The 19,251-nt window shown below is 33.7% G+C and overlaps 1 protein-coding gene across 2 annotated transcripts in view; it reads left to right on the top strand.

Moving 5' to 3' along the window:
- CDH18 (cadherin 18) overlaps positions 1-19,251 on the top strand; it is a 188,125-nt gene that overhangs the window by 102,018 nt on the left and 66,856 nt on the right. For both annotated transcript variants that reach the window (XM_035561665.1, XM_050708724.1), the window contains exon 4: positions 18,842-19,009. In XM_035561665.1, coding sequence (XP_035417558.1) covers positions 18,842-19,009 — 168 coding nt within the window. The remainder of the gene's footprint in view (positions 1-18,841; positions 19,010-19,251) is intronic.

Below are 19,251 nucleotides of genomic sequence, written 5' to 3'. Positions count from 1 at the left end.
TCTTGTCAGATGAGTCCTTCTTTTTGGATGAGTAGTTGTTAACATCATATGCTATACCCAGTGGTCCTTTTAACATTTCAAAATTATTCATAGCTGTTAGCAAGGTACTGTGTTTAAATAATCTAAATGTGAGTTCTTATGTGAAGAAAAACCTATAACAAAGTGTTTCAGAATATTTCAGTGGATTTCATGAGATTTGCTGTATTCTTCAATAAGCTGTTCACAGATGACCCTCTATTACTTAGAATTGCTCAAAATAAAGCTGAAGGACATTGAAAGTTGGTGGAAATTCTTCAGCATTTTCTTAAGCACTTTCAGCACACCAGACAGCATCATTTGGTTGGTACTGCCCATTACAACATGCATACAGTATAATAATGCACCATTAAAAATGGTTTTGCACCATTAAAGGTTTTGCACCATTAAAAATGACCAGATTTCCTTCACAGAAAGTGTAGCCTTAATAATGAGGCACAAGTCAAAAAAAAAAACAACAAAAAAAATCTGTTGCATAGCTTGCAGACTTAAGATTATAATTGCAGGGCTGCCAGTTAAAAAAAAAAAAAAAAAAAAAAAAACAAAACAACTATTTCTGAAAAAAAATAGGGAAGTCACTGACACACACTAAATATACAATTCTGTGAGGTCTTGTAAAGTCCATTTCCAGTGGAAGACTTGTCAAGCAGGACTCAGCTTGCCTTCAGTTTTCAAATGTGCAGTGTTTGCATTTTTAGAATTTAATGCATGCACTGCTATAGCAAGCCTTGTCAGACATGACTACCACAGTTGTCAATGTTTTTCCTAACCATTTCAAGAAATTAGTTCTGAAGACATTTAAAATAAAGTTACATAAAATGTGGGTTAGAATCCTTGTTAAGTGTTTTAAATTATTCATTAGATTTCATGCTGAGGGGTTCCTTCTGATGTCCAGCTGCTGTGGATCATGCTTGTCTTCCAAGTGGACACACTGATAAATTATAAGATTGGAATGCTTTTGCATAAGAAATTTTGTTTAATGTGAGAGATGGCAGGGGTCCTGGAGAGAAGTCTTTAGAGGTAGATGATCTTCACATTATTGTGTTCCACACTGGCAAATATCTAGACAGTCAGAACACAGCTGTCAGGAGATTCAGTAGGGCTCTGAAACATTTCTGAAAGCAAAATGGAAAGTTTGGGCAAGTGGTTACTTTTTTTTTTTTTTTTTTTGATACCGATAGCCAAAGGATAATTACGAAATGTTCTTCTACTTCAGATTTAAGTCCTCTGTAGTACAACATGGAGAACCAAGACTCCAGGTTGTGAACCACTGTTCATAGAAGGACTAGAATAAAGCTCTAGAATTCAGCCTTTAAAATATTATATGTTAAGAGATAAAAAATTAAACTCTTTTTGGAGTTGGAAACCAGGTTCATTTCTCCACATATTTTCTTACTGTTTTCTGCTCCTTTTGTCCCTTTAAATATTACCTTCAGTAAACAGATCTATAATTACCAAGATGCTCTTTTTGCCATTTCAGAATATGGATTTAATTAATAAAGCCCAGGTGCTGACAAGTTACTCTTTTTATATGCCTTTATAATAACAATAGAAAAATTCAATTTTTACAGATTTATCAAAATTCATAGTGTAGTAGTGTTTCTGTGGGGCTATCATACACGGACATGTCTTCTGTTCTTTGCTAGGAATAGTTTTTAAGGATGTTTCCAGGAATACTTACGTGTAACTGGGAGGACTGTAAATGAGGTTCCTTCTGTGTTAGGTATGTAAAGCTCAAATAAACTGTGAAAACTTATAAAATGCACAAAGCTAGAACCACAGATTTTGCAAGGGAAGACATGTTTCTGTCAAGTCTAGAGCATAGCACCTTTCCTGAAATCCAAATGTAACCATATTCTGTGTATGAACTGCAGCAGTCATGCACTGAGTCTGTTTGGACTATGGTACTGAGGGTACTGATAACAGCTTTGCCAATATTATTTATGCAGTCATAAATGATGAAATGAATAAGAGTTGGTGCTGATTGGTAACATCATCCAGGATGTGGCATAATAAATGATGGAAGCCCCATTTCTTCCATTTCCTACTGTAGGGTTTGTCAAGGCTAATAATTTTCCCCTGCTTCAAACAGTAAGACAGAATCTTTAAACTTGTCCCTCATATTCTTCTGAAAAACAGTCTTTTAGATACAAGGAACTAATGGTGAAGTCAATATTTTGAAATTTCATTGCCCAGTATTAGGTATGATTTCTCAAGGATAAGTGGGCGTACTTACTTTGAGGCCATGCTTTCAGATGACTGCTTTCATGCATTATAGTTGAAAAGTACTGTTTTCGTCTACATTGCCTCGCTATCATGTAAAGGAAACTGTTTTGCAATTTTTTTTTTGATTTTATTTTTTTTTCCAGAGTGGTGAGACAAAAAATAAGAGATCTAAAGCTTGGAGACAGCTTTTAAAAACTTGTTCCTGAAAAATATATTAACTCATTCAAAGCACAGTGATGTAGCTGTGTCATTTGCAAACTATATATGTATATCCCATTAACTTATCTTAAGATTCTGAGAATATATTGTCCATTTGATAAATGACATCTTCTAAAAAGGGTAATAAAAGTATGTTCTCCAGTCTTCTTGTAAATGGTCTCTGCAACATAGTCCATAAAAAATCTAAGTGATATTGTATTACTGTAATGGATCACCATGCAAAAGTTTTATGCATGTCAACATATGTTTTTGATGTTTACTGTTCAGACTCTAACATTCAGAATACTATTTCTTACTAAGTCTTGGAAAGTATTAAAAAGTATTTAGGATACTATATCCTCTCAAGTCGAGCTGACAGTTGTCCTATGTGCAGGAAATTGTTCCTCAGTAAAAGTGAGTTTTACAAGTGTGCCGTAAATCCTAATTAAAATTAAGAAGATATTGTGGATGTAAATGGTCAACCTCTACAAGTGCTAAAGCAGGTACTATGCACCATTGCGATTTTCTAGAAATTTATATGTTAGAACTTAACGTTTTCTACCATAACCAGCAGAGCTTCTCAATTTTTATTTTTATTTTTATTTTTTTTATTTTTATTTTTATTTTTATTTTTATTTTATCTTTTGATATTTATTCAAATATGAAATGCTTAAAGTATACATGCTCCATCTTAATTTTCACTTTCCTGCGAATTACATCTAAGTTTAGCTAGTAACTATACAGCATCCAGGAAATACATTATACTTCGCAGGTATTTCCCATCTTATACCTATTTGTTTTCCAACGTTCAGGTTAATTTATAATAGCTGAACATTAGGGAGTCAAAATTTTCTTCAAGTTACCCTCCCACTGTTGTTTTACTTACATTTTTTTCTCAAAAGATGCATTTCTAAATGTCCTAACAAGACTTTCGTTAACAGAAATGGCTTGTAAAAAAAAATAAAATTGTACAAATTATTTGTACAAAATTTTTGTATAAAAATGCTTGTAAAGTCTTTTTCTATAATTATCGCCTGTTGTGTATTGTACCACTACTTTGTGTCCATAGCAGATACTGGAGTTCACTTACATGCTCAGTTTTCTCCAATATGACAAGATGGTAAAAGACTCAGAACAGTCTAAAATAGACATGAAAGAAAATGTAGGAGTGAGAGTAAAAGTAAAGAAATATGAATTGATTTGACTATTCCTAAAGAGGAAACTAATGGCCCAAATAGGCATGCGGTTCTGCATTTCCTATTCCTAACACTTACCTTAACACATGGATAAATGTGTTTTATTTTTCTTCTTCAGGTGTGATTTTAGAAATATTACGGTATAAAAAATGTTATTATTGGCCAGATTTTCAGAAGCTATAGCAGCAACCATGCTCATAAAGGCAGTCAGTCTTCCCTGATGTGAGCTCCCCTTGCCATAAACACCTGCAGAGTGAAGACTCATCAACGAGAGTACTATATTGACAACTTAGTCCTAATCATGGTAAGAAGCTTTTTGCCTAAAAATAAAATATAAGATTATTTACTGACGCAAATCAACATAGCTTCATTATCTTTATATGAAGTATGTGGATTTATACCAGATCAAGATCAACAGTGTGAGCTCCTGCTCACCTTCATTATATATATATACTTAAAGAAGATCTTAAGAAGAGTGGACAAGAAAAACATTCTGCAGTCCCAAACATGGCAAGCCATGATTGCTGTATTTGTTGCACAAGGAAAGCTCCTGTCCACTCAGATTAGGATTCACTATGGCTTTTTATAGGTTTTAGCCTGTTACATGAGGTGAAATGCCCTTAATATATATATATATAATGTATATATAATAATAATATATATGTATGAGTTACTGTGTATGTAGGTACATGTAAATTGCTTTAGGTACACTGTTTCATGTTACCTCAGGTCATTCTGGAGAGGTAGAAAACTGAGCTACACATAGAGAGAAATAGATTGCTATTGTAGATGAAGCTTAGAGGAAAGACTTCCTCTGCAACATATACAAAAAACACCAGGAAAATAGTGTGTTTCTGTGTTTTGTTTCGTTAAAGAAAAATGATGAAAAACATACGGAGTGCAAACCAGTATAGTTCTCTGAATCTTTGTTTTATTTTGTCATAAAAATGAAGGACTTTTAAGTAGCTCATGATATAGTGTTCAAACACAGTTTGGTCAAGAATAATAGTTTAGCCTTTGGATGTGTACTTAAATAAAATGAAGGAATGCTTTTTCAATAGACAGCCTACTTCCATATGAACTTTTAAAAGCATTTTTATCCCTCCTAAATGTTAGCAGAAGAGGGAATCATGTTCTTTTTATTATTTTTATTATTTTTATTATTTTTTTATTTGTTATTAATATTTGAAAGGTACATTAACAGTCTAACATAAGGTCAACCAGTTAAGGAACACAGCCATTGAAAGTGACTTTTATTGAAAGTTTATTTTCTAATGATCTTTTCACAGCTTCTTTTCAATATGTTTCAAAGAACTTTCCCATCACTACTTAGAACATAAATTTGGTAAACAACCATTGACTTTGTACCAAATGGTAAACCAATTCAGTCCTATTATCTTGCATCTATGTCATCCTGCTGTAGGTTCTTTGATAAGAAATAGAGAAAATAGATATGATTTTAGGAAATTTTATATCCTTTGAAAAGGACAGACAGAAGGTATTAAAGTCCACTCTTTTGATTCATTCCAGGCCTACATCAGGCAAATATTTGCACCGGATATGATTCTAGAGAAGGGAAAAAGTGGAAAAAACTATAACACTGCTGTTGATCTGTTTTCTTGCCCTGTGTAGATCACAAATTATCTAGACAAGCAGACTCATTGAAAGTGTAATTCTTAGGAAAATCTTATTTTTAAAAGGCAGGTTGAATTCTGCAAGTATTTTTATTTCATTTTTGACATCCTCCCAAATGTTTCTATCTGTACAAAAAAATTGTATTTTGAGCCTTCATCTTGGGTCAAGATGAAATGTTGTAGGAGATTTTAACAGCTGATGTTGATTCAGTGCAGGTTTGAAATATTATAGTATGTTATGTTGCCAGTGCATAAGTGAACAGTATAAAAGTTCGAGGCACTTAAAAGGTACCAATTACAAAGGTACTTAATCTTTAATTGGATTTGTGCATTTTAAGTTATCTACATTGAGCTTTAAAAGGCATATTTATGCATTTGTTATGGAACTATACAAATTTTTGTTCATCAGAAAGGGGTCATGTAGATCAGTGCATTTAAGGAAGCTAGTTGCTGAATCAAGTTTTAAGTAGATAAATTTCATTATTGTCTCAAATAAACAATTGAAATCTGGAGGTACAAAATGAAGGCTATTCATGTGTTTTCCTATGATTGTAAATGAGAATGGTAGGTAGGAAGAGGAAAAGCAAAGATGATCTTTTGATTTTATCTTTTTTCAGCACCCAGCTTAGGAGTTTGTAATACATAGTATATAAAGTTGTGGTACTTGTGACATGGTTCATAAGGTTGCATATTTTTCCTCACTCTATATTTGGGATCTGTCACAAAGTCCTGGCTTTCCCAAGGCTGATGACTAGATATATGTGACATTATTCCTAAGAAAGTCTGTGTCCAATAAGAGTTTTTAAGGGAAAGCTCTTGTATTTTCAAATGTGTGCTTTGTGTAAATTCAGAATAATTTCAAATGCAGACAAGCTTCAGTTTCAACATCAAAAGGTTTTCAGTACTAATATTCAGGCAGAGGGTGATCACCTTGCAGAATAATATATTCAGTCAAATCAAAAATTGAAACAACTTTCTAAAACTATGTGCTCTCAGGAAGCAATGGTATTTTATGTTTTGTGTGACCTTATTGTGATGCTTTTTAGTTTATGGTACCGCAAGGTCGTCTCTTCTCAACAAACTACAACACTTCACTAATTCAGTAGTTAATTTCTTGATAGCAATGCACCTATAGCAATGGAACAATACAGACTTCAGTTCTCAGCCAACTTTAAGATTTATTATACCTCTAGGTGGAGATTTATCTTTTCTCTTACTGGATCAATATCTAACTCTCAAGTCAATACATCCTGACTGAATCTCAATAGAAGTCAATAACAACCTATTATGTCACCTAATGGACAAAGATTTTGTGTGTGTTAGGTCTAAAAAAGAAAATAACATTTGTGAACATGCATACCAGAAGTTTTATTATAGGATGTCTTTAAATTTTATCTGTATGAAATCACAATCTTTTTTAATGTACTTCAGAAGGTTATGAAAACTGTGGTATGCCTAATTTTCACATTTTCAGCATTTGAAGGTATCTGTTTTGATCTACCGTGGTTCTTTAGTTAGTGTTCTGTTTACCCATATTGCATTTCTTACATCTTTTCTGCGTAGAGTTTGAACTATTTTTTTTTTATTTTTTCCAACAGACTGGAACTTTGTTACAAGTATTAAACCTTCAGTGAATTTATAGCTTTTTTTTTTTTTTTTCCAGAAAGTACTACAGTAATACTTTGTTTCTAAGATTTTTTTCATTCAGTTGGTAAGCAAATCAATTAATCTTATTTGTAGGGGACTCGTTGTCACTCATGTATATATATATATATATATACATGTGTAGTTACATTTGGATGTATTAAATCTGCCACTAAAACATTGTCCAAAGTGAAGAACGTGTGCTGATTTTATTTTGCCAATGGTTGAATCTGATGATTTTGTTTTGAACAGTCATTAGCTTGCATGGTCACAGTCATAACACTTGAAGTGTAAATGCTTTCAATGTTATTCAAGTACCTAGGTTATACATGGAAAAAGTGTTTTTCATTTCTGTATTGACACTAGTCTCATTTTATTTCATTTTCACTTGAAATTTATGAATAAGCATACTTAAATGCTGAGTAAGGTTGAACTCTAACTGCTTTATAACAATTACCTATAAATTATGCTATACTGTTATAAGGTCTTTAACGTGTTACACATGGGTCAGTGATGCATTCAGGTTAAGTGGCTTGCTCATGGGTATGTCATATGTATCATGGAGACAAAAGGGTGCAACCATGTAAACACTTGGTTTGTTGGCTAAGCAAGCCTTCTCACTAACAGACAAGCTGAATTATATGTCGTCTAGACACTGTCTGTCAATTGTAATTAAATTAGCCAGCATATGAAATTTTGTTCAAATGTGGAATCTTTCCAAGACTGTGTGCTACATTTAGTTTTTAATTAGATGGACATTACTTTGACCCTATTTTAAAGCTTTTTTGTCATGCCTATAATCGCTGTCTCCTTGTCCCTCTTATCAAGGTGACCTGCTTTGAAAAGAAACCACAATATTATGGGCAACTATGTTAATTATCTCAAATTATTTAGATACATTCTCATGTGACTATTAAAGACAAAAATTAAATTTAATTTGCTATTTTATTAAATAGTCCATATTATTTCTGTTTTAAGAGAGGGGTATTTCCAAGCTGGTGAATATAAGCAGTCAGTCTTCAGATAGTTCTAAGCTCTTTCTTGTCAAATGGGATTTCCTTTGAGAAGATTCCTGTTCTTAATTCCCATCTGCCATGTTCATGGGTTACTGAATTCATCCCCTTTTTACTTAATTGTTTTGTTCATCTCATGTATCATAAGGTTGTTCCTTTTCACCAAGGATTAAATGCAACCCTGCAACCCTAAGAACTTTGTATTGTGAAGAAATCATCCTTAATGAGTAATTTCCTCCTTTCCAATGTTCTTTGCCCTTGCCTTATCTTCACATGCACATCACTTACTTGGTCCCTCTGCTTGCCTACCTCATAAGTAATCTGTAATGGAGAATTATTCACTAGCTAAGCAGCATTACAGTAATCTGTTAGTTTTATATATCTGTATCTATGTATTTTTCATAGTTATCTTGAGCGTAATACTGCAAGAATTGTAAATTATATCATACAGCCAGCATTCAGCTTTCCGCAAGCATCATCTTCCTTTTTTTTTCTCCCTCCCCCCCAATTAAGGTACAGTTTCTTTTTTTGGTTTTAAATACATTTTTATCTGAATTGTCAAGAAAAGGAAAAATAATTTTCAGCACAGCAGGAACATCATACTTCTGTAAGCTTATCTCACACTGCTTTACTCGAGGCACATGCCTACTGTTTAATAGGAACACATCAAAATTTGTCTGCTCTCTTGTTTAAGTTGGAGAATCTGACCATTCAGCCCTGTTTTCTCCTAACCATTTGTATCTTCAGAGCTATAGAAATGCCGCTAATTCAGATTCAGTTCCAAGGAAATGACACGAGTCAGTGCAAAACCACCAAAGTAGCTTCTGTTTTAAATGGAATGATTTAATCATACACACCTAGGCAGAGAACCTTTTGCTGCTAGACACATAAATATTTTTATTCAAGTCAATGTCTGTCATTGAAGCTTTCTTCTACTCCTGCATTCCTCATCTTTTAAAGTTTTGTGTGGACGATAAAAAATCTTCAATAATGGAGAAGCAATTTTAGGAGAGGTTAAATACACTCAGGGGATTTGCTTAAACGAACATTTAATGGTTTTGCTGTCTGAAAATTCATAGTAATTGTGCAATATTTTTTTAAAGAACCAGCTTGGACATTTTCAGGACATAAGACTGGATAAACGAATAACGAAAATGGATGAATTAGCCCTTTTGTGAACTCTTTTGCAAATCTGCACATCAAAAAGTGGGCAGAATTTTCACATTTTACCTGTAAATATCACCCTGGAATATTGAATCATCTAGAAAGAAGATTAGACTAATGGAGAACCATAATGATTGTCCAGTCCTCAAACTAAGAGATGTACATAGAATCACAGAATGATAGAACCAGAATGGTTTGGGTTGGAAGAGACCTTTAAAGACCATCTAGTTCCAAAGTTTAGTTTCTCCCCGAATAATGAAGTAGGTAAGAAAATACAGCAACTAGAAATATGAAGTGGATAACATTCATAAAGAACGCTGAAGACAATGGAAGGTGAGAATCCTTGAATGACAGGATGCCAGGTTAAATGGGTTTAGGACACAATTTTTTTAAATTTTTTTTTTCAAGTAGGAGGGGTGGAAAAAAAAAGGAAAATGGCAATGATAGGGTCATAACTGGATGAAGATGAGAAAATTATTAAGAATGATACAGAATAAAAAGTTAGATCCATGCTGTATTTGGAAAGAAACAGAATTATTTGCTTTTCACACCATACAATCTTCATAGTAGCTGTGAAGAATGCTGTGTCACATCTGCTTGGGGAAAAAATATCTAGCTAATGCAATTCTGGTCTCACCAATGTTAATTTTAACTAAATTCTGATTTACTAGAAAAATTCCTGAACATTTGCAGAATGTAAATGTGTGTCAATTTTCTGAAAGGACAACCAAAAAGAAGTCTGTAACATTAGGCTGGCAAATTTAGGCAAAATAAAGTAAATTAGTTGAGAAAAATTTATCTGGTAAAAATAGAAAAAGCAATAAGACTTTTCAGTATGTGTTTCTGTAAAATAGATCATGTTAAAGAAACCCAATTCCTTTGTTTCATGACAAGTTACACTGAAAAAATATAACTGCCATACCACATGGCATTCTAGTTAAATACATAGCAGTAACTAGTAGCAACAAAGCACATATTAAATGTACATGAACTGGCTACCTGGGAGGTAGCAAAAAGTTGTCAGCACTGCAGAATCGTCGTGAAAGAAAGAGACACCACCAGAGATCTAAAGGGATTGGTGTGAGACCAACTCTAATCAACTTTCTGATGTATGGTTTAGAAGTAAATATAAGACTATTGCTGATAAAATTTTTGGATGACGGAAAAATGGCATAATTCTGAATATAGATGAAAATAGCATATTCAGGCAGAATATTTGATAGCTGAGCCACTCAGTGCAATAAATGCAATGTCCTGCAATTAGGGATCAGGAATTTATAATAGAAGTGATGTAGTGAGGGAGGTATAAATGTATTCAGAAGAACCATAACTATATAAAATTAGAGTAAAGCAGCTCAAAATGAGCTACCAAGGCAGTGTTGAGCCAAAAAAAGCCTAATACAATTCTTAAATATATTTATGTATTTCAAATGGTTAGAGAGGTTAAATTTACATCAGATATTGGTACCGGGTGTGTGTGTGTATGTGTGCACGCAGAATTGACATATCAATGTTAATTTCATTTGTCTGTATTTAATTTTGGAAAGCTGAAAAGAGGAAATAACACTATACATTATGAGTGAGAAAAAAAGGCTTTACAGCCTTACACATTTTTACCATTTATTTTGTTGGAAAGGTTATCTTCATGAGAATATAGCAGTATCTTTACAAAGAGAAGTACAGGGAACCAATTAATGGTCTGAGAGAGGATAACAGAAGTCAGAAGTTTGAATTTGAAATTGCACACTACCAAATAAAGGGCGATTATGATTAAGAATTAAGATTATGATTAAGAATTGGGATATTCTGTTGAGAAAATAGGTGATATTTTCTACTTCTTGATCACTTCAGTTCAAAATTACATGTTTTCAGGAGGATGTACTCTAGCCAAAATCAAACTACTAGGTTCAGTACAGTGCTAGTTCTGTTAATGGCCTGAGCTCTGTGGGTGGTCTGGTGGTCTCGTCTGGCTTTTAACACACTGAATCCATTATATAAAGAATTTACCATTAAACCTGAGTAGCTTAGTTATTTGGAAGAATGTATCTTGACAGTGGGTGTATCAGGTTGCATAAGCTAAACGAAAATCTAAGCTCTTCTTAGATTTCTTTCCAAGAACCATTGGTATAGTTGCTTAAAAACAGTTTAAATTGTGAGGTTTTGAATAATTACAAAAGTTGTGCGTAATTACTTGTTAACCCATGTAATGAGTTTGATAGTAATGTGTTTGGAAAATATATTAGTTGCTTTTTTGAACAAAGAAACAGCCAGGTTTGTGGCTTCCAGTGACTTTGCTGCCCACATTTGGATTTCCCAAGTGGTGACTGCCCACCACTGGCTTTTTTTTTTTTTTTTTTTTTAGAGAATCTGAAAATATTTTTGGAAGATGAAGACCACTTTTTTTCTTATAGTCCAGCTCATTCCTATTTTGTGTAGATGAATATAACCTGTTTTCCTTTGTCTAGGAAATATTTACAGAGTTGATGCCGCATGTCAACTTAATTTCATGAATCTGTATTTTACTGTATCATTATTGTGGCAGAAGCACCTCATTCTGCTCCATCTTCACTGTTTCTATTAAAATATATTTCCATTCTGTCTGTACTATAATATTCACCTGTCCTACTCATCACAGTTATTTATTCCCTGCTACTTTCAAGCACAGAAAAAAGTATTTGTACACCATACTTCGTTACCGCCATACAGTGCCAGCTACCACTCGAGTTACGCATATAAAGTCAAGTTTACTGTCCAGCCTGCACAAGGGTCCTCTGAATATAAAGACCTGTGTCTATACAGCTCAACAGAACAAATGAAAACACCCATACCTTTATAGCCATACAGAGTCACACCAGGCATAAGTTCACTTAGAAGTGAAGAGTTTGGGTGTGGAAGAAATTGAAATATCAGCACAACAGGCTGTGGTATGATTATTTATGTGATTAGTTACTGAGATTTGCACCAAAATACTGGTTTTGTTTAAATGCTATATTAGCTGATGATTTTAATGCAGATTTCTGGGCCAGAGTGAAAAGTTGATGTTTACAGGAATGACTACAATTGGAGTGGAATAAACTAGCAATCCACTACCACTAAATCCAGCAAATGTCTCTTCTAAAGCATAGTGATTTGGAAGTAGCCACACTTTGAAGTCAGTGGGACAAGTACACCACTTCAGTGGAAAAACATCCCTGATAACTGTGTCCTGATTCAACTAGCTTACAAGAGGCTGAGATAAATTTGCTTTAAAATCATGTGAACAATTCTAACTGAAACAGAATTGACAAACCTGGAAGCCATATACATGTGCTGTAACTACTGGCGAGAGAAAGAATGAAAGCTTCCTGCCCAAATGGGGTGGCCAGTTGCTATGGTATTTCTGTAGTAGATACTCCTTTGAGAGTCTTTGAAACACTTGAGTGTTTCCTGTCTGCTTGCTGGCATGCAGCATGGCAGCTGATTCTTCATTTAATTCATTTGATTATGCTTTGCATTATGAAAACAGTGGAAGGTGCTATAATTACATTTGGCATTCATGCAATTGCCACATAAATTGATGTATTTTCATTTCAATCAGTGAAGCTTTCTTCAAATTCCTTAATTCAGGAGGCTTTGGAAGAAGATTTTTTCATTTTGTAAATTCAGGCTGTTACTCATCAAAATTTTTGAGAAGTCTTTAATCACTAATAATAAACTGAATAGATTTTTTTTTTCCCTGGGGGTATTCATTATATTACAATCAATCTGGTTAATACCCCCTCTTTTTTTTATTATTATTATTATTTTTATATCAAATGAACACTATTCTAACGAACTTATTAAGAAAACCCTTACCATTTTCTTTTAGAAATTTACTTATTTTTCTGCAATTTCTATTTTATTACGGCAGTAATATTTCAATACTGTATTCATGTATTTTATTTCGGTGCTAATTCTCCTAAAGAAAGGGTGTAGTGTCTTTCGGTACTGTAATCATGACCATAGAAGAAAACAGACTACTAACTGTCATTTCTATAGTGCTTTGACTTCTGGTAATGAAGGTAGTTCTCTAGTGATGCCTCTGGAAAAGAACAAAATGTATAATGTTACCTATATAAAGTAGATCTGACCAAAGGGGTAGATTAAATATATCTATGTTATAGAAGCATTCAGAATGTGGAGTATGACCAAAATCACTATATAGCTCTTTTTTTTTTTTTTTTTTTAATATAGTTTGGACTAAATCATAAATCCAAGGTAAAGTCTATTGGAATTTCCAGATTTGAAGTTGATTCTGAAATCTTAAGAAAAACAAAATGCATCTGCTGACTCATACTTGCTCAGCATTGGCCCTAAAAGGCAAAAACTCACAAAAGCCCTACTTCATTCTCTTAAAAGAGATGTATGTAATTCTCTCAAGGTAGGATAATATTGGATTTTTAAAACTACTTTAGTATATATGTTATATTCAGAATATTAATTTGAAGTAAAATAAGCTAACTACATATCCTAAAGCAAAATGAGTATGAAAATAGGGCTTTTGTTCACAAAGTAAAAATAATATTCATGAGATTACCATCTGTAATAGTTCTCTTTCCTCAGTAATTAGTAAAAGTCACATATTTAATCAGTCATTAAATAGATATTTAAAATTATATTTGAACCGTTTAGTGGTCTTTTTTATGACAAGACAGGCGTAGAAGAAACTAGAATATGGAAGATCTAGTAAGACCTGCTGACCCTTTAGAAAATCCCTACTGACCAGGCTTGTAATCCAACAGCAGAATGGAAGTTTTCCATACAAAAAGTTAACTGGTCTATGACAGATTAGTTTGTCATTTGATGGTGAAACATACACACACACGCACACACACACCCCGGATAGAAAACATTTGATCTAAGAATGTTAAAATGATCCATGGTTTATTCTGGGAAGGTTCCATTCACACATCATGCAGGAGTAGGCTGCAAGAGAAAGCTGACTAAAACTGTGCATTGATTACTGAATCTAAAATAAGTTCTTGTATATAAGCAATATGATAAATTACCTTAAGTGCACCACACTGTCAGGTAAGAATATAGTTAAATACTTTGATAAATGCATAGTTAGAAACTTGGCTGTGGCAGACTTTTTCAAAATAATTGTCCGCACTTGACTTAAAAATATCTTGATTTTTACAGTCAAGCCTTCTGTGCAGCTCTTCTTACATGGAAGTAAAATGGTTCTCCACAGAACAGATTAAAAAAAAAAAAAAAAAAAGTAAATTGACAGATGCCTTAGAGAAAAAAAAAAAGAAGAAAAAAAAAAGGAATTAACTGCAGTTAAGTATCAGGAATGTATTTGCAGAGCCTGGGTAAAATTTCACTGGGTAAATTTTACTTTTTACAAAAGTAAAATTTGTCAAAATAAACATTTTTTCAGTGTTTTTCCGAATCTAAAAATGTTGGGTGAAAGGATAGAAGAGAAGCTGTCCAGAGTAGTAGACATGGATATTTTTTAAGAGCTTGACACCACAATGTACTCTTTGCTCAATTTTGTCTGTTTTTAGGATGAATGCATGACCATCATGAGGAAATTTGCTGATGCCAACAAATTACAGGACTAATTATAAGACTTTCTACAACAGTTCTGGTTTTATTAATTTAGAAATATTGGAGGAGAAAGTCCTGAGCAAGCCAATCATAGATGAACCACCAATGTGTTGTAATCTGGGAAGGAAAGGAACGGGGAAGGGGAAGGGGGAGGGGGAGGGGGAGGGAAGGGAAGGGAAGGGAAGGGAAGGGAAGGGAAGGGAAGGGAAGGGAAGGGAAGGGAAGGGAAGGGAAGGGAAGGGAAGGGAAGGGAAGGGAAGGGAAGGGAAGGGAAGGGAAGGGAAGGGAAGGGAAGGGAAGGGAAGGGAAGGGAAGGGAAGGGAAGGGAAGGGAAGGGAAGGGAAATACAAGTTGTAATTAGTAGAGGTGGTGATAAAATCTCAACCTGAATACAGCTAGGTATCTCGTCACTTATAGTCAAGAAGGATAAATTCAGATTGGAAAAGGTGCAATCCAAGACTAGAAACTATCAGAGAAAAAAAAACAACTGTGATTTAGAGGTAAATCAATTTTATCAATTTTGACAAATCTGAAGTAAAAGTGTGTTCTGGGGGAGCCATCCAGGTGGGAAAACAGATACCAAATAAATTTAAGATGGAAGTTTGTATTCCAGAAGTCCAGAGCTGTGCATCCTTTGCAACTGCTCCAATAGTTCTAAACTTCCACATGATGTATGTGTTTTTTAACATAGCTGTCAAACTTCTGAAAAAAATTCTTTCCTTAATACCCGAAAGAGGGTGGGGTGTCCCCATAATGATGAATGCATCTTGCTTTTTCCTTCTTGCTTTCCTTTCTTAATAAAGATTAATAAATATTGAAAACATAGGTAAAAAGTCATCAGTTAACAGGGTCACACTACTGCCTAACAAATATGAGGCAAGGTTGAGGCTGTGTTTACATTTAAAAGGTCTTTGATAGTTTTCTTTTTCAAAATCTTTCCTCACAGTTTTAGAGAGAGAAAGATAGTCCTCTTTATTATGAATTTCCTGTCTTGTGTGATGTATAGGAGCCCCTGCCAAGCACACTGAACATGCTCAAGGGCAATTGCTGCTGTAAAGGGAAGGGCTGGAACTTTCCATATTACTGTACTGGAAAAAAAAAAAAAAAAAAAAAAAAAAAGGAAGGTAGTTCTCCATACATCTTTTGGATGCATTACAGAAAATTGAAGTTCTGTATGATTTTAGAGCTATATTGCCAGAACAATTGGTGGACTGGCTAGTAATAAGGATAGAGTGTTAGTATCTGCACCTAGTTACCCACCTCATGTATTTATATAATTTTAGCGTGTATGTACATATACAGAACCAAGAAAAGAGAGAGAACTAAATCTTCCCTTATCTCATTTCCTTCAGCATACCCCAAACATGAATACAATTATTTTTATTCTAAATTTTAGATCCATTTTTTTGGAATAAAAAACTTTAATATACTATACCATTTGAATATATTATATTTTCAGAAAATAAGAATATGATGCTAAAAAATAAGTCATCCCTTCACTCCACAAGTCATTATTAACTGTCTACAAGAACTGATTCAGTGCCATACCCCTTGGAGTAAAAATGAAGAAGAAAGTAAATGCAATTCAGAGGAATTTCTGTTCATTTAAAGTAGTTTAAAACTTTAAGTGACTAGTGTAATTATGAGGATTCTGTGGAAGACAGATGTTCCAGTATGTGAACTATGGTCTGTTTCACATTGAAATTGTTGTTTTTCAAAATCCCATACTTCCTCCATGCATATGCATAAATATTAAAAGTTCCAATACATTTGGTTTCTGTTTCAACTCTGATTTCTATTATATCAGATAATGAAGAAGTGCCAACAAGAAAGATTATTTCAGTGTGAAAAGTTGAAGCAATTTGTTTGGAAAATGTCAGGAAAAAAATGCAGAGCATTTTGACTTTTAAAACTTTCTATGTTTCTTTTTTTTTTTTTTTCCAGCAAAATGAAATTTCAGTACAGTAGGATCAGATTTTTTGAAGCATATTGATGAAAATTCATGCTTCAGTTATAACAATACAATTTATCCAAATGTCTCCTTGCCTTTCTATTATAGTATGTATAAGTTACGGTGAATTTCAGTATATTACAATGATGTTTGTGAAAAAGAAACACTGTTTCTAACTGTATAAAAGAAAAATACATTGATGAAGTAAAACATACTGGTATACTACTTTTAGCTAGCTTGTCCAGAATCCAAGCTTCTGATAAATAGGTACTTGTGGTGCAAAAGTGTGTTAAAATCATTCTGAATCTTCATCGATACTTTAAAATATTATTCTTTGTGGATAGTTCTACTTGTTTATATGTGATTTATTTTCAGAATAGAAGGGAAACGATGGTATAAGCTACATGAAAATTTCCATTTCACATGTAACAATGATTAGCTGTTAGGGTGACAGAGCATTGGAACAGGTTGCCCAGAGAGGCTGTGGAGTTTCCTTCTCTGGAGCTATTCAAAACCCTCCTGGATTCCATCGTGCACAATCTGCTCTGCGTGATCCTGCTCGGCAAAGGGGTTGGACTACATGATCTTCAGAGGTCCCTTCCAACCTCGGCCATTCTGTGATTCCATGTAATCGGCTTTATGGAATAAATGTAATAAAATAAATTTATATACAATAAAGTAATATTCTGGAAATCACTTCTGAGATCATCTGAGACTGTGGGAATCACAGACCATGGAAATAATGCTGTTCTGCTGATTGCCTAGAAGAGCAAGTTAAATTGCCTTGGTTTAATAGCTATTATATGTTTAAAATGTACCCCAAAACAATATTTGATAATACTATGGTATATTTTCTTACTTGTTATAGCATACACTCCATTTAAGAGTCCAAAACCAAGTTACACTACAAATGTAGATTTTTGAAAATTTAATGTTAATAAAATTATTTAATATATTTGTTTATGTTTTTCGATAAAAACACTCCAGCATATAAATGTCTTTCACGTAATGGGGAGCCCGGAACTGGACCTAGCACTCCAGATATGGTCTCACCAGTGCTGAGCAGAGAAGGATCACCTCTCTGGCAACATTTTTAATAATGCAGACTGGGATGCTGTTGGTTTTGTTTGTCGCGAGGGCACATTACTAACCAGCTTGTCCATGAGGACCCCCCAGATCCTTTTCTTGAAATCTGCCTTACGGCTGGTCTGTCCACAGCATGTACTGATGCTTAGGCTTATTCTTTCTCCAGTGCAGGACTTGACACTTCCCTTTACTGAACTCTGTGGGCTTTCTGTCAGACTGTGATCAACGATATTAGTAGGAGCCCATTTACAGGCATCATCATGAATGAAGAATGTACCATAATTGAAACTGAGCCCACAGGGTTGACTGTTGCTCCCTTATTGTCATCTTTGCTTGTGCATATATCATTGACTAAATGTTAAGAAAATATTATTTTAGGGTTACTCAGTTTAAGTTTTCTCTGTCTACAATAGTAAAAACAATAAAAACTTATCTTTTACTTTACATACAAGTATTACATACGTTACACTTACAAAGACAAGTGTGTGTGATTAATATGTATTGAATAAGAAGGTATAGTTTTGGAATAGTTTTAAAAGGTAAGTGGTTTTATTTAGAATTGAACATTTGTTAAAATAAATGAATCTGTGGCTTCTTCCATGGGGTATGAATTCTCATTAATAGTTCTATTAAGTAGATATTTAAAGAATGATAATACATGAGAAAACACTGCATTTGAGCAATGTGCCTTTCATTTAGGAATGTTACATAAGTTGGATTCATTATTTATTAATATGCTATTATAGTTGTAAAATATAGGGTTTTTTGTTTTTTTTTTATTATTATTATCCCAAGGCAAGTTGACTGGCTAGCAGCATCTGGCATTGTTATATTAAAAAAAAAAAAAAAAAAAAAAAAAGCAATGGATCACTCTCAAGCATCTCCATATACCGTTATGTAATCCATTATTTATTATTTGTTACCACACAGAAGGCAACTGATTGACTTTTAACCTTGAATATCAAACAAACCCATCTTATTTGGATTATAGAAAAGCTCTATGTTTCCAGAAAATCTCCCATTTCCCCACTTTTCCTGAAACAAATGGTTATGTCCAGCATTTTCCCTTGCTAGAACAAGCTAATCCTAATCTTTCTTTTGTTTATTTTCTTTCTGTCACAGGAGTCATCAGGACTGCCTTGCACAACATGGACAGGGAAGCCAGAGAGCATTATTCCGTTGTCATTCAAGCCAAAGATATGGCTGGGCAGGTTGGAGGGCTGTCAGGGTCAACAACTGTAAATATCACACTCACTGATGTCAACGACAATCCACCCAGGTTTCCTCAGAGTATGTACAATTTCAGCATATAATTGTTTTGAGAATTGTGTTGATTTTCAGTGAAGTAAGAAGCTATTAGTGAAATCCAATTAATATTCAAAATGGAGAGAATGCAGCTCAGGAAGTGTTTGAATTCTCCAGCATTTTTCAGTTTTATTATGTTTTCAGATGAAGCACTGGTATGGCATAGGTGAAGTACTAAAATCATTGAACATTTCATTCAATTAAACACTGAATAAGAGTGAGATGGG

Source organism: Cygnus atratus, chromosome 2 (genome assembly GCF_013377495.2).
Source record: "Cygnus atratus isolate AKBS03 ecotype Queensland, Australia chromosome 2, CAtr_DNAZoo_HiC_assembly, whole genome shotgun sequence".
Taxonomy (NCBI): Eukaryota; Metazoa; Chordata; class Aves; order Anseriformes; family Anatidae; genus Cygnus; species Cygnus atratus.
The sequence above is the reverse complement of the archived record's forward strand: the minus strand, read 5'-3'. Positions and strand labels throughout refer to the sequence as shown.